The 16,756-nt window shown below is 38.1% G+C and overlaps 1 protein-coding gene across 4 annotated transcripts in view; it reads right to left on the bottom strand.

Annotated features, from left to right (window-relative positions):
- Positions 1–4,261: 4,261 nt before the first annotated feature.
- SLC24A2 (solute carrier family 24 member 2) overlaps positions 4,262–16,756 on the bottom strand; it is a 105,832-nt gene continuing 93,337 nt past the window's right edge. For all 4 annotated transcript variants that reach the window (XM_068176921.1, XM_068176924.1, XM_068176922.1 and 1 more), the window contains 4 exons: positions 13,857–13,988; positions 7,243–7,332; positions 6,652–6,818; positions 4,262–4,600 (listed from right to left, as the gene is read on the bottom strand). In XM_068176921.1, coding sequence (XP_068033022.1) covers positions 4,351–4,600; positions 6,652–6,818; positions 7,243–7,332; positions 13,857–13,988 — 639 coding nt within the window. In that variant the 3' untranslated portion in view covers positions 4,262–4,350. The remainder of the gene's footprint in view (positions 4,601–6,651; positions 6,819–7,242; positions 7,333–13,856; positions 13,989–16,756) is intronic.

Genomic DNA, 16,756 nt, shown 5'->3' with positions numbered 1-16,756 from the left:
CCCCTTTTTTGCAAAATATATAATGAAGTAAAGACAACCAGAGAAATAATCCCTTAAAAAACACCCAAACATTAATAATATTTCTAAGCATCTATTTTTTCACTGTACTTTGATTAACTACATGTTTAATTTACCACTTTGTGGACCTTCATATCCACACACAACAGTACCATGAGTGACAGTGACCATAAACTACTTCAGAGTAGTATATGTGGAAATTATATGGTAGGTTCATTGCCATTACAAACAAATGACACCTAGATAAGGTTGCTTGTCACCCACTGTGCTTTATGCTTCATGAAGTTTATGCAGTCAGCCACATCAACTGGATACATAAGCAGAAGCATACAGACACAAGAGCCTGTCTGCACTATAAGAAAGCACTAGCTTTCAGTAAAATAGTTAATTTAAAATACATAGAGCTTTGCTGAAAGACTTTTCCATGTCTACATGTAGTTCTTAAGGAGAGAATTTTCACACCACACTTTTAATCACACTTCTATAGCTTTTACCAAGTTGTGACCAGGGTGGCTTATGCAGAAGGAAAACAGAAAATAGTTGTAGAATTTCAGTGGTATTTTGTACCATTGGGGCCCATTCTCATATTTAATTCCAATGACATTAGTACAAAAGACCTGTAAAACTGGCTACAATCTGAACCATGATTCTATTCAAATGCCACCAGAAATCCCTTACAAAAATTGTGTTCAACATTGATTCCATTCAGAGATGATGGTGCCACAGAGGGTTAGTTAATCTGAAGTTGCATTCTTATCTTACTTCTGTGTTTCCAAACTGGTGTCCTGAAAGTGCTAAGCTAGAACAGGCCGTTTATCAACGCCAATTTTTCTATTAATTATTCATTTATACTTCATAAGGATTATGCAGACAGCAGTATCAATTGAGTGAGTGAGCACAGGCATACAAGCAGGTGGAAGAGACTTCAACACCAACCGGCTTGCTGTAGAATTTGGGTGGTGTGAAGGACCAGATCCCTAGTGAAGTCATTCAGAACTTTGGCTGAAGAAAATAGAACTTTGACTTCTAGGTGTGCAATGCTGAGAAGAGTTCGTGATCCCACACTGAAATAATTATGAACATTGAGAAACACTTTATGCTGGGAAATTTGCGGAAATTGTAAAATAGGAATGTTGCAACAAGCGCGTGTGTTTCTGGCAGTATTGAGCCTGGACAACTCACTGACATCCAGTCACTGGGTTGGAGCTGCTTTTGACTGCTTTCTCAGCATTCTAGTTTAAGACTGAATTCCTTCTGTACAGGACAAGGGACTAAGTTTCTTCCTCCATTTCACTCCTCTTTTTCTCTACTAGCCAGCAGAGCTGTTGTCTTGTAATCAAAGAGCACATCAGCATCCAAGAATCCACAGTTTACACCAGCAGTAGAAAGCTGTCTTGGCAAGTATAAACATTGCTCACAGACAGCCTTCCCAGAAAGCACCACACAGTTGAAATATGTCCTATTACCTCTGGATCTGAGGTACCACTGGCACAGTTATTCAGCCATTTGAAAAATAATCTGCCCAACAGATACAAGGCAGTGGGAGCCATGAGATGTCTTATTCTGGAGGAGGAAAAGTTGTTTTTAATACCTTCTTAGATAAAGATGTGATAGGGACGAACAGACATGGGAAAGAAATGAGACACATTTTAAGACAGTATAGAAATGCCATCATAGGATACCAGTCCTTAACGGTATACATAAAGGTCTTCCTATAAGCTGTTCATGCCAGTTACTCTCTACTCCCTCCCTGCCCTCAGTGGGGAAGCAGTGTCTGCTGCTGATGCCCTGAGTGCACCAGAGTGCTCTTAGAGCTCTGAAGGTCAGGTAGGAGTTATCCTTTTCCATTGTGGGAGTTGTTACATCATGATGGTATGAAGTTTAAAAAAAAAAGTGTACTGAACGGAGATGGGACTCTGGTCTGATTTCTTGATTTGAAATGTCAGATCAGTGAATCTGGGCATTGCAGTAAGTGCCTGCATACAATAGTTCTTCCTTTAGATCATTCCTATGTATGATTCTGCTTACCTGGGAAAGGATTGCCTGTTTTGAGCACTGTCATCAGAAACAAAAGCATTTGGCGACTCCTCTGGAATAGATGGTAGTGTGGAGTCAGCTCTGTATTTTGGAACACGCGTTTTGGTTGAGGTCAGAATTTGGGTTACAAATTTGCTTTAGGTTGCTGTTCTGTCAGAAGAGGGCACCGTGGTTATTTATATACACCCACCTTTCCATCGCGTATGCCTGCAGGAACAAATGTTAGAGATGGGCAGCACTATCATTTAAGACAGGTAAGGATTCTGCACCAATAAAGGATCTTGAATACAACAACAAGTTTTTGCTCTCAATGTGAGAAGCTCACTTTAAAAAGCACAAAGAAGTAAGAGATGTTGCTTATCGTATGGTTAAGATCAAATACTGATTTTGCATGTAGCTAGGACTTAGGACAATATATGAGTAGCAGACATTGCAACTCCTAGTATCCTTCCTTTATTTCATTAACATCTCATTTTTTTCTTCATGATATCACATAATATTAACATTCCTAATATGAATTTTGTACTGTTTTCTCTACCATTGTTTTCTGTCAAGTCCTTACTTTCTAATCATACACTGTTACATACAAACACATAAAAGAGGAAAACAGTAAAGGACAAAAGGGGATGAGTGAGAAACAAACAGTGTGGAGCAGAGAAAAGCAGACAAGACAAAATGTGCTGAGACTTCTGTTACACAGATGTGAGAATGACATTGCCATTGTAAGCACAATATACATATAAAACAATGCTGAAACAGGTCACAGAAATGCACTGAAACTTCATGAACTCTTAATTACACAAAAGACTTGAACAAACAAATTATGATTATCTGAAATAATTTCTTAACATTCATTCCAGTCCTCTCATTTTTTTAAAAAAATCAGCCAAACTACACAAAGTTAGCCGCTTTCTCCCTTCTTGTTTTTTTCTGCTCTAGGTTTGGACCTTCTCATTGTCTCAGTATCTCAGAAAAAGGATGTTGCATTTTCACTCCTTCCTTTCTTTAGACATGTATACTTCCAGCAATACTGAAGAATTTTCATGTAAGTTTCCTGCAGCTCCACTGTATTTAAATTGTGTTTTTCCTAACTAGTTTTAAGGTTTATAACAGCAAATCTGAACTTCCCAGCTTTATACAACAGCTGGAGATATTTTCCAGCAATAACAATATGTAGCTGTGAAGGTCCTTACACTCCAAGTGATAGTGAAAGCCTATAAAGTATATATCCACTTAGCAATTAGGCTTCCACTTTATAACTACTTCTATTTTCTGTATGAAATACTATGCATAAGCAAATTAGCCTTTTTATTCTGGCATGAAAAGGCAAACTCATAACAGCATCTGAAAGCCATTGGTACTGTTGATATTGCTGCATTAGAAAAAATGGTGTGTTCACGTAGCTGTATGATGTTACTGCATGCTGCATTGCTATTAGAGAAGAAAGATTATCCCCATTCTGGTCTTTGCATGAGAATGCAATGAAAATCTGCACCAGTTACAAAATGGTCAGGCATCAGGGCTCCTTCAGTGCCAGAGTTTCTGGAACCTGAAGAGTTTTGCAAGATGTAAAAAACCACCATTAACATCCTGCTGATTGCCTTTACGGACCTGTGATGCAGATGATCAAAACACTGATGAATACCCTGGCTTTGCTAAAATCACATCACATAAATCCACTTACATGAAGAGACATACAAGCCCTTCTCTGTGTGTGACTCATCACTTGGTGTATGCTTTCCACTCAGGAGTTTCAGCAGGTTATCGGAAAAATCCTGTATCAGGGTGTGTGGGGGATGGTGCCTCCACAATGTTAATATTCACATTCCTCTTGGAAGAGGAGAGCTTTAAGAACTGAGCACACTGTGTGTCTGTGTATACTACTACAGAGAACAAGAAGTCTGCGGGTAGGTACCATAGGCAGAGGAGAAGCAGTAACTTTCACTGATGAGTATGTCGCGTGTCCAGTGCTGAACAGCGAGGATGTTCTGCAGCAGAGGAACCCTCGGTGCACCCAGACTCAGCCCTTCAGGCATAACTGCACTGTCCAGCAGCAGCCATTCTTCAGCTCTGAGACTGACCTTCGTATCCTTTTCTTTCACTCTTTTAAAATTGAGGAAGAAGAAATTTACAGATCCATAGGTTATTCCCGCTGCAATTTTCTCTTCCGCTGTTTTGTTTTGACATATGTATCTTTTCTTTAATAAATATATATGTTTTGGTTTTTCTTTTTTTCTTTTTTTTTTTCTTTTTTTTTTTTTTTTTTTTTTTTCTGTAGAGAAACGCACCTTTCCACTAGATGGAGACAGGACACTGGATCACTTTGTCCTCCAGAAGAACACTGACAATCAGGAACACAAAATAAAGCCCAAACATGAGGAAACCCAGGATTTTATTCATCCTCCACTTGCAGGAAGCAATGGAGAGGATGACAAAGAGCAGCATGATGAAAAGGAGAACAATCGCACAGAACAGACCATTGCTGCTGACTGTCACCGGGGCAAAGCTGTTAACCACAGCAAATAGGAGCCATGGAAGAGGAAGGCTGTTAAGAAACAGAAAAATTAATTTAAAACATTGCAGAAGTCTAGAAGGGAGCACTAGGAAGTTTCTGGTGACAAATCAAAACACAACCAAAGGCTTCCTGCATAAAGTGAGGCAGGAAGAGGTTCAACTCTTCTAATAATTGCATAAATATAAATTGTAAGCTTTCTCATGGTTCTTGGGGAGAACACATGAGATTTTTTGCCCCCCACTCTTCCACCAATTATACTGGTGAATTATATTTCCCTTGACTGGCAAATCACCTGGCATCCTGTCTGTGAAGAGGAAAACCCTTTTCATTTGTTTCTAGATTTCACATTATCTGCAGAAGCTATTAGCACACTCTTTCCAAGAGCCTGCCTGACAGGAGGGTGGAAAGAAACATGTCCTTGCCATGAAGAGCCAGCACTCTGCAAGGCACTGCCTGCAAAATTTCTCCCTTAAATATCTTTGTCCACATTTACTGTATAAATCTCTGTTAAACTGTGAACTTCAATTGAACTTGAGCTTAACTTCTATTTCTGTGTTTGCTGTCATTTCATTTCTCATCTCTCATGCCACAGAAGGAGACAATATCCCTCTGCAAGATGTCAAGCTGAAATAAATATTTAAGACACTGATTGCAGCTTAGCAGGCTTAGAAAGCATAAAGTGAGTTGTCAGAAGCTCACAACATTAAAACTTTGAATAAGCAGCTCAGGAGAGAATAATTTATTACAGCTGCAGTACTAACTACACCAGTCTACAGCTCAACTGTGCCATTTTTGTTGTAAATGTAGCAGACTGGTGCAGGACAAAACCATTTCCATTGGCAGGAAGATTAAACATTTTTTAAAAAGTAAGAAAGCACTGTGAAAGAGTGCTTTTGTATGCATAATTTTGTAATGCATCCTCTGTACTCCAAGTAGGAGGACATAGTTTTCATGTATTTTACAGGTTTGCTGCATATAGGTATTTCAAAGACTTAATGCTCCTGGATTAATAGAAAATTGGCCAAGTTTTCCTACTATGTCTAAAGTACTGTCATTAGCTAACAGATAAAGTAAAAAATATATTTACTATACATTCTAACTTCAGGATCCTTTTTTGTACTTTTTGTGCAGTTGCTAGTATATTTTCAGCTGTGAAAACCAGGATCTCTTCTACAACCAGGCTATCTGGTACTGTAACTATGACTAGACCTGTTCTTCTGTTTGTGTGTGATAGCAAGAAATAATCGAAGATGGAGAAATTGAAAGCATGGACATGATTCTCAGTACCTCCATCCTGTGTTGAAGATGGGAATGTGGGAGCAAAGACAGAATGTATCTGTGTATTTCCTGCACATTTTTAAAACACTGAGGCATAGATTACACTGTTTCTGGGCCTGATCTACCTTGGTCTCAAAATTTCAAAAAATAATTTAAATTACAACATTAAGCCACAAATCATTACCCTAGAGCTGCCATGAAGCAGTGAAGTGTAAATAGAAAACTTCTGCACAATCTCATGTAGCTTCACATTGTCAGAGCTATAAAAAGGGTTCTTTTTGTTAACAGAGAATTGGTTTGTAATTTGGGACTTGTCAGGTATAGAAAAAAAATTAATCACATGTCAACAGCAGCCTAAACCAGTTACACAAGCCAATGACTTTCTGTTGCTATTACAGCAAACATGTTGAATTCTGCAGAGGCAATGAATTGTTTCTGATCCTCATTTATAAAGAAAGCTCTAGTATAAGCAAGAGTGGTAGCAGAAAGCAAACAGCAACCTCACAAAACTATAAAAGGCTTTGAAATTCCTCTTCAGAACAATGCCCTTGCACAATTTTAAAGTGCAATTCACTTTCCTAAGCCTCTCTGTAACATATCAAAGCAAGGATTAGGCAACAAATTTTTAACATTTCTTCATGCAGATATCTATAAACTTCAGAGCACTTGCCACAGTAACATTCGCTTCGTATTTGCATTACTCTCCTTTTTAAAGATTGCTGCTTGTGGGCAATACCACAGCAATGTACTAAGAACAAAAGACTTGTTTAAAATAGACACAATTTTCTTGGTGTAGAACTTACCCCACTGTGATGTCAAATATGTTGCTTCCAACAGAACTGGATACAGCCATGTCCCCCAGACCTTTGCGTGCTACAATAACACTGGTAATAAGGTCAGGAATGGATGTGCCAGCAGCAAGAATAGTCAATCCCATGATTTCTTCAGTAATACCAATGGTCTCTCCAACCTAGAAGGGTTTAAATAAAACCAGAAAAAAGTGTCCTGCAGTGAAGAAATGTTTTTTGCTGTCCTGGACTTTCCCACTAGCTTGGAGAATACCAGGCAAGATAGAGAAATAACTAGTCTTCACGGATTTCCCCATGTATCAAGAGAAAGGTAAGGCTTTCAAATAGAAGCATAAGGTATTGACAAGCAGCTGTTGACAGCTCTAATGTTGCAAGAATGATAAAGTCCTGTGGTCAGGCCAACCTGACCAACAGCCCTCTGAACTACTTTCCATTTAGTGAGTACTGATTTACTTCATCCATGGTTACAGCTCCCAAAATAAAGCAGCACCCAGCATGAGATAGATGAACTCTGATTAGAAATGATCTTTTACAGTGCAAAACATAATGCAGGGCTTTTATTTTGTACCAGTATCACCTCCTTACCTGGTGTGCCCACCAGACCATCAAGTAAGAAAAAAAGGCAATCCAGCTGATAGAGCCAAAAAACGTGATAGGAAAAAATTTTCTTGATGTCTGAAACAGAAACAAGGAGAAACAGTGAAAACCTATATTGAAGGGTGACATGCCATACTCTTAATTGCTTCATAATGAGAGAGTGTCTTCTCATTTTTTCTGATTGCCTGCTCTAATCAACTGTTCTGATCACCATCAGATGATCAAAATATCTGTCAAGAAATGTAAGAAACAGATGTCCTGACATTGGTATATAAGTACCTATGCCTCATTCTTCCAATTGCTTCAATGATCAAATAAGATTTCCTAAAAACTTGTATGATGAATGGAAAGTTCTCAGTTGTCATTTTTATCATAATATGTCACGATGCAGTTTGCATATGTGTTTAGCTCAATAGTGGTTTGACTTCTGAATTTATTAACGATTTAATGTTTCTTCAGAATGAATGTTTTCAAATTGCTTCAACAGGTGCCCATATCTTTCCTTCCTACATTAGTAACTTTTTGCAACAAATTTCACAGTCAGTATAAAAAAGACTGCCATATGGCAGAGCTAAAAACATATACACCTAAAATTTATTGTGGCACTTACTTTGCTAGTGAAAACTACTCACTTTCTCAATACAAGATATGTTAAGCACATATTTTCCATGCCTCATTTTCTAGAGAAATTTAATGTTATAATGCTATTAAAACATGCAAAACATACTAGCCGAGTCCTACAAATTCACATGAATAACCAGTAGGACTGCCTGTGGAAGTGAGTTATAGAACTCTGAATGCTTCTTGCAGCTGCTGCTGAGTCCTGCAGTACTTCTTCCCATTTAGTCCTCACTAAATCCACTTCCATTCCAGAATTTTTGTGCCCCCTTTCATTGCAGGACATGCCCATATTGCACCAGGGAGTTCATTAAGACTGTAGATAATTTCTAGGTGTTGTGGAAGTATATGAGATTGCAGGGCTTTCCCTCAGTATGACTTTCGGAGAGAAAATACCATTTTTTCTGATTCAGATTCTTCAAGCCATAATAAACACTTCTTTTTTTAGGGAGTTTACAGAGATGCACAGTCAGCTTTCCTTATATAACAAACTCAACAGGCATTTGTATGAAACAGCTTCACATTTAGGAACTGATCAGCACGGAATCACAGCGTGGCTGTAGACCAAACGATGATCAGTGTATCAAGCTGGCCATTAGAGCTGGTCAAGCATGAATGTCACTGTGTTTTGCCAGCTGAACCTGAAAACAATGAGGCTGGTCTGTAGCTCAATGAGACTCTGTAGACTTTCTGCAGATGTAATGGGAATGAGCTCAGGACATTAACTGATATAAAAAGGGTAAAGTCAGCAATGCCAATTGTGCACACTCATCTACAGCATGGGACAAACAGTAGCTCCGTATCTGCTCCAGCAGCAGGTGCAGCTGCCGTTTGTGCTACAGAGCACTAACTTGCTCCCTGTGTGCTTTGCGTAATGCTAAATGTCCTCCTGAAAACTGAGCATGCTGACTAACATGACTTATATAATGTCACAACTGAATATGCACAGGAAAACACACATTAAAAATGGAACAGATTTAACAACACTACCAGAGGGATGGAACACCTCTTCTGTGAGGAAAGGCTAAGAGAATTTGGATTGTACAACCTGGAGAAGAGAAGGCTTTGGGGTGACCTAATTGCAGTCTTCCAGTACCTGAAAGGTGCCTCTAAGAAAGATGAAGAGAGACTATTCACAAGAGCAAGTAGTGACAGGACAAGAGGACTAGAAAAGTAGAAAGAAAGAAGGTTTAGATTGGACATTAGGAAGAAGTCTTTAGTATGAGGATGGTGAGACAGTGGAACAGGCTGCCCAGAGAAATTGGGAACGCCCCATCCTTGGCAGTGCTCAAGGCCAGGTTGGACTGGGCTCTGAGCAATCTGGCCTAGTGAATTGTGTCCCTGTCCATGTCATGGGGTTGGAACTCGATGATCTCTAAGGTTCCCATCCAACCCACACCATTTTATGAATCTATGATTCTAAACTCCCTCATAATATAAATAACTGATCATATGTTGGAGTAAAAGTGGTCCAGTAGGTGTTTTAAACAGATTACCCTTAAATAACCACAACCTGAAAACATCCTTTTCATATAAATTCCACTACAATCACAAGTATTGTTTTTAGAACTACTCAGGGTACTTTGGTTGATCTATTTCTTAATTGCTTCTCAACTCATTACAGTTACTTTTTCAAAAGAGAATTCTAAATTTCTATCAAACCAGAAAATATGATAATGAGCTTATGATTTTTAAAACCCACTCAGAATTTTAAGTTTAAAACCAGAATTTTATATGCATTGGGAGACAGAAGACCTTACTGCAAAAAGGAACACAATTTGAAAGAAACATATCAATGGCTATTATAATGATCTGACACCAGTGGGAGCAGAATTAAGACTGGTAGAAATAAATTAATCTAAATACCAATTTCTCTTTTAAAACTAAGCAGCTAGCACTTTTTTTTCACCATTCCTGGAAGTCAACTTTTCCAACTTCCAACATTTTTCATCTTCCTTGTAAAAGCTCCAGTCTTTTGGCAAGACAAATGGTAAATGAGATAAAGAAGCAATAAACTTTTTGGAACTGGTCACAAAGTCTGCACAGAGCACCTTGCAGCAATGCAATTTGAATGATCACTGCACAATACTCAAGATTTAAGCATACACTGGCTTAAGCAAAACTAATACAACCAGAGCCATGCTGGTCAGTAATAACTCTCTGATGGTGCAATTATATACATAAAATGGTTCTTGCAAAACAAGGAGACACTGCCTAAGTCAGACACCCACAGAATTTGGATGGCTAAGAATTACGAGTCAGTATCTTTGCAGCATGTGTACTCCTCCCCTGTCTTAGTTAATCCTCTCCCACTTAAATTAACTGATAAGCAGCACTCCAAGATACTTTAATAGGCTTAACACTTAAATTACCTATTTTAAAATGGGGAACATTTAATTTCAGAAAGGGCAAAATTTAAAGCCTGTACATTTTACAGGAGATGAAATAAAAACGGACTCCATAGATGCTGCTATATAATATGCACATAGATGAAAATTTGAAAAAGCCATAACCAGAATGCTGATTCTTTTGGTATGCTGGATTTTATTCCAGACTGTAACAATAATAATCATGATTGTTTTGTAACTAGTTTCAGCATTCTTTTGAGATTTATGTAATTTCTACTCCCTAGCTCTTTGAACTACAGACAGCTGCCAATTTTAAGTATTTTTCTAGAAGAATTAGTCAGAGACAGCAGACAGCAATACTTCTCTCCATCTTTTTTCAGTAGTTGTTGTGGTGGTTGCCTTGTAAAGACAGAGTGCAGAGTTTATTAGCGATTGGCTCTTTTGTGGTCCTAGTAACAGATAAATGAGAGAAGCCATGGCTCATTCAGTTTATATGCTATTTTCCTTTAACAAAAGCAAAAGGGTTTTGTAGCTCCACTGTAGATTGGATGGATTGGTACTGTTCCTGTCTATCAGAAAGAACATTCCTGTCTATCTTAAGAACATTTTTCTTGATGCGTTTCTATATATTTATTTAATGCCAGTGTCTGAAAAACAGGGCTATAAGTAGCAAAAAATAATCCAGGTATGAAGGCTTTTCTTCTAAGAGCTTGATCCTGGAAGGTGCTGAATAATTTGGAGGGTAACTATTTTAATTTTAGCCAGCATTATTACCAGCAACTTTAATCTAAATGATTCACATATTTGTCTTCTTCATAAATGTATCTGCATTGCAAAGTTTGATCTTTCTTTCACACTTAACAGTGCTTAACTCTGATTACTCAGAATCTGCTCTTCTAACTGGATCTGTACAGGAACATTTTGTCCTTGTCCCCTTGGCAACAGTGCATCTCTGTATGGCAACAAGAGTTCATGGAAGTTGTAGCTCTTCATTTGTAATGGGAATTTGCAGAGAAGGAACTCCCCCATACGGGCCCAGTGATGGCAGGACTGGAGCCCCAAGCGCCATTTTTCTGGCCTGTAATGCAAAGGGATGGACAGTGGAGTAAGGTTATAATAAAAGAGGTGGTGTTCAATGTCTGCTTCTGACCTACTGGGGCACCTTGGTCACATAATTTTTCTTTCAGTCTTTTAGTATCTGTTACTCCAGGAGATGGGCAGTTATACATGTGACCTTTACACAGCCACTGGGGAAACAAGCCATTAGTACAGGAAAAATAGCCATTATTGTTCAAAACACCTGAGCAAAAGCTCAGGAAAAAATTCCCTAAGGGCATACATATACCTCTGGGATATGCCAACAATATTATTGATGTTATAGTAAGGATTTTAATATATACTGGCTTAATGTGAGCAGGTGTTATTAAGGCAATAAACACATTAAAACAGCTCAGCTAGTCAATCAGCTGCCAGTTAGCTGAACTAATGCATAATCTACTTTAAGTATATAAAAATCTGCATATGTGTGCACCAGAGCATAATAAGGCAGCAGGATTTTGCCAACTTTAGAACCAGATACCTTGTATACAAAATAATTTTTCTAGAGCTTCTGGGTTTCATGGAGCTAAATGTATCTCAGAATAGTAGTAATAAATGCAGGGAAACCATCTCCCATTTGTGGAGATAAAATATACACTAGAAAAAAGACTCTATATAGAAATAAGAACTTACTGAAAAGTGGACACCCACAGAGGATGTCAAAGGCTCCATATGGCCTTTCAAATCATTATATAGCACACAAGCATTCACTTTATATATGCATATGCTAATCTGAGCATCCTGATGCAGAATTTGGGTTTCTGACTAAAATTACCACACTTGCATATTGAGCCCCTGATGGTAGACCTACCTAAAAAGTCTAGTTGAGTGTTATTTTAGGTTTAACATTTATCTCACAGTTTTCATTGAAAATTGTTTTCTGATGCACATGCTGAGCTGTGATAGCAGACATCATTTTTGTTAGGAAGGGATTAGTGGGCATGGCACACAGAAATAAGTGAGAATATTTTGAAGATACATTAATGAAGCATACTTAAAATGTTAGATAGTTTATGCAACCATCCGGTTAATTCTTTGACAGCAATGTTCATAGTAAGAAGCTTGTCATACTGATAAAGCCCATTACCTCTTCTGGTTATCTACATGTAATTACAAACTACATTTTTTTTTTTTTTGTATAAACTATTCCTTTCAGTGAATGGAGATTTAAAACTCTGTTTTTAAAACTTGCCAATCTGGAACATACATCCATTTTTATCTTTTGTGGTATGGCAGGGTGTTCTAGCTGTGGGATGTCAGCATGGAGTTCTGTTGTGAATGGTACTAGTGTTAACAATCACATGCATCATATAGCTGCAGGCAGCTTGTCAAGATATTCACTTTCCAGAACTATTATTTAAAAAATGTTCTCATTTGTACGGTACAGAATATTGGATAAAGATACAGATTTACTTATATAAGCTTCAGATTTGCAAAATTCAAAATAATGCCCATAAATATTTCTTGCTCATTTTATATCAAATTATGAAAAAAATTACAAGGATGGTTTTGAATGAGGAAAGGAGGGATTAAATTCAAAAATGAACAATCTTGACATTCATGTTGCATGTTCTGTTTGTTATGCAACAACAGTGATTTCCAGAGTTTTCTGGAATCTTTATGAAAAAGAAAGCTTAAAAATTGGGAAGGGAAAAAGCATCAAAAGGGAAAGAAGGGAAAATGTTACTTTATAGCCTTTGGAACCTTCTATCTAAAAACATGCCAGAGATCTTATTTTAGCTTCCTTCTTGCACTGAATTGCAGTTTTTCAGTGTGTGGGATGAGACGGTTTTTCACTGTGTGTGGGGAGGAAAGAAGAATTCAGGGTGTTGCATGCCTCTCTTGCAGCAGTTTTAAACCCGTTTTTGATCCAGAAAGGAAAAGAGATTAAAACACCACAATTTTTTTTTCAGGTCTTGATGCTCTCTCTTTTACTTACCATGAGCTTTCCCATTCAGGTCTATTTGTATATATAAGTATAAAAGTGGTAAGCCTTGATAAATTGTCAGTCTTACCTTACTTCAAACTGTGTTTAGGACAAAACTAGCAAGTATTTTATACATGAAAGGACTTATAGATCTCATTCTAGTATGAAAATTACAAGATTATGGATGGAAGAAAAAGGTCTAATAGAACATAAATCTAAGAGAAATGCATATCATTATGTTTGAACTACAGTAAAAATGTAGACAGCCTAAAAGCCTTCCAGTCATACCCTATAGGTCGCTGCAGATAGACAGATACTCAGCACTCATGTGTTCAGCAGAGATCCAGAAATACAAATGTGAAGGCCCCAAAGAATTTTTTACCTTATATCGTAAAGTATAAGTGAATACAAATTATAGTGTTTATAGAGCTTTTACCAGCCAGTTGCTCATAAACACCCATTTGCCATTAGAAGAATTGAATACTAATGTTGTAACCTCTTCAAAGAAGAAACAATTAGAAAAACCTAATAGTTCTAGTTCTTATTTGGCATTTAATTAGAGAGCCACCCTTTTGTGCAGAACACACCGACTTACAACAACAGTTACTTACAGGTTTTCTGACATCTGGCAGGGTTGCCCACAGTGGAAAAACAATGGGTAACACGAGAAGATAGGTGACCTGCTTGCGTGGGGTTTCAGGCCAGGCCAGGCTGAGAGGCTGTTCCTCCTCATCCTCTTCACTCTGTAAGAAAAGCTCCAGTAAGCAGATTATCAAAGTGGATGAATGAAGTTAGGGATTCATTCAAAAGGAGTTGAAGGACAGTGTTGTGTTTCAGGGAGAACTATGGCATCTGAAATCATTGCATTAACACTACACCTACCTAACAGTGTTAGCCAGGACACACCAAAAAAGACTTTGGCCAGACTACAAAGTATCCCTGCAGCACAGGCTGCCTGAGGATGTCTGTTTGTTGATAATGTGGGTGGTCCCTTGGGATCCACAGGGTGTCTCTGACAAGTGTTCACATGGCTCTCCCTTGGCATGTGGACTAGTCTAGACAGGGGTTAAAACTTGTCTGGGCTGCATCAAGCCTGGCCACACAGACAAGAGTGAGAGAACATGTGCACATATGTGCCAGTGTGTGCACACAGACACACGCACATCTTTATGTGTGCATACAGAGGTATACATGTATCTAACTTCTTAAGCTTTTGCAAGTAGCTTGAAATTTACTATTAAATATATATGCATACATATATTGGTATGTATGGTCTTCTCCACAGGGAGATGGGGTAATTCAGGCACCTGTGGAGCTCTAGTGCTAAGCTGCTGGGGTCAGACTGGGCTGCTCAGGGCTCTGCCCATTCAAACTGTGAAACCTACAAGGACGGAGATGGCCCAGCTTCTCTGGGCCCCAACACTGTTGCCAGGTTGTCCACATAAGGAAAGGGCTTCTCCTTGTGTCTACCCAAAGACTCTTTTACTCAGACCAGTCACAGCACGGCAGTGTTCCTAACAACTTGGTGCTAAAACTGAAGACACTTCTCTCCAATTTGTGTCACTGATTTTCACATCGGTCCCTAGTCTCCATTTATGTGCTGCCCACCTGTCATCCCTGTTATAGAGTAGGCGTATTGGAACCCTCTCCTATGACAGCAAACATTCGGCTTCCACACACTTCTCTTTCCTTAGACTGCTTCTGCTAACAAAATGAAGCAAGTATAGTGGGCATGACTCAGCCTTTTGCAAACAGGCATGAAAATAACTTTTAAATTGCTAACATAGGTAGGTGATGTCTCCAGAACTGCACATAAATTGCAGAATCAGGCAACTGAAAAATGTCCTGAATAATACTTTCACACTGATGTGTATAATGTAATTGCTGTTGAAACTTGGAAAGATTTCTAGAGAGCTCAAGGAAAGCTAAAAAAGTCTGAAAAAGAGCACCCAGTGAAAACTGTTTGACAACGTGAGTGATATATGATGACTTCTTCAGATAGTGTTCTTGGGTTTTATTTTTGAAAAAAAATAATAATTAAGACATCTCTACACAATATGCATATTATTCCTCCTATAGTTTAAAATTGGTTTCTTTTCAGTTATTGCCCTGTATTAAGATTGCTTACATAAACCTTATGAAAGTGCTATATAAAGAAAGAATTTAAACACCAGTTGTTCTTTTCTAAGCAAAATAGTTATTGATGAAATGATACCATATGTTGATAATGTTAATAACATTCTACTTATTGCTAATTTTGAAGAACTGGTCTTCATTATTCCACTATTGTGAACTTCTGAATTATTCAACTACCTGAACTGATCAGTACCTACACAAGCAAGCTCAGCTCTTAGCTTGGGATTTTTCACCATGAAGGTATCATCTGACATCAGTGGACTGGAAGCAAATTCCTGTTTACCTCTTGACAAACTGACAAGTTTCATCTACTTTTGTGTTGCGTGTTAATGTTAACAGAGGACAATATTTTGCTAACCCCTATACTTTGTGAAACTCCCAAGTTGCACAACTGTATGACAACAGTAAAGTGAAGATGTCATAATGGCTATAATTATTAAAAACATTTTAAAAAAGTATAACCACAATTTGTAGCACTCAACATAGTACTTCAAGAGGCTCCTGAGCAGCTTAAGAGGCTAGCTTTTGCCTTTAGCTTTCAGCTCTTCACTGAAATGGACATACTATGCTTCATTGCTGGAAATCTACTGAAGCCTGACTTTAGAGGCTGGAGGAGAAGTTTATGAGGCTACTTCCCAAACCCAAATCCATTAATTTTCCATTCTGGTAGATGCTTTTGGGGTGGGAAAAATCAACCTGAGACACAGGCTCAGCTTTGAAATATGATGACTGAGATAAATTTTGAGCACAAAAGGACCAATTGAAGGGTTGCCTGGGTAATTCTGAATGCCCTCTGTGTAATTCAATCAGCCAACTCAGCTGGAATAAAGCTTTCTAAGTGCATAAACAGCACTGAGTAACAAAGTACTTCCTGAATTGCTATCTTTAGAGATTAGCCATGATTAACAATTATATTTAATCACAACAAAACTTTACATTAGTCTGAGTTTGCACATGAGTCTTAAAAATATCTAGACAGTAATGCATATGTTGGTTCATGCAATACTGTACCAGTACACACTGTAGTTCAACATTGGGCCTTGTTCTATTCTCATGTCTGTGTCAAACACCTCTGGGTGTGCATGAGCACAGAGGCAACATGAGTGGCTGAAGCAAAGAACCATAAAGAATTGCTTTTGGAAATTGCCAGATGTCTCCTGAGAAACCTTGATCAATGTGTTCAAAATCTTTTCACCTTCCAGTTGTCTTACATCATCCCTTTCCCCAAGACAACTATCCCCAAAATATAAGGTCAAACACACAGTGCAGGCAAAACACTTCTTCTTGCTAGTTCAACTCCAGGATACATTACAGACGTTGCAGAATACATATTCTTTTCCTATTTGGTAAATTGGATTTGGCATCTCATTTTCAA

This window comes from Anomalospiza imberbis, chromosome Z, assembly GCF_031753505.1.
Source record: "Anomalospiza imberbis isolate Cuckoo-Finch-1a 21T00152 chromosome Z, ASM3175350v1, whole genome shotgun sequence".
NCBI classification, from domain to species: Eukaryota; Metazoa; Chordata; class Aves; order Passeriformes; family Viduidae; genus Anomalospiza; species Anomalospiza imberbis.
The sequence above is the reverse complement of the archived record's forward strand: the minus strand, read 5'-3'. Positions and strand labels throughout refer to the sequence as shown.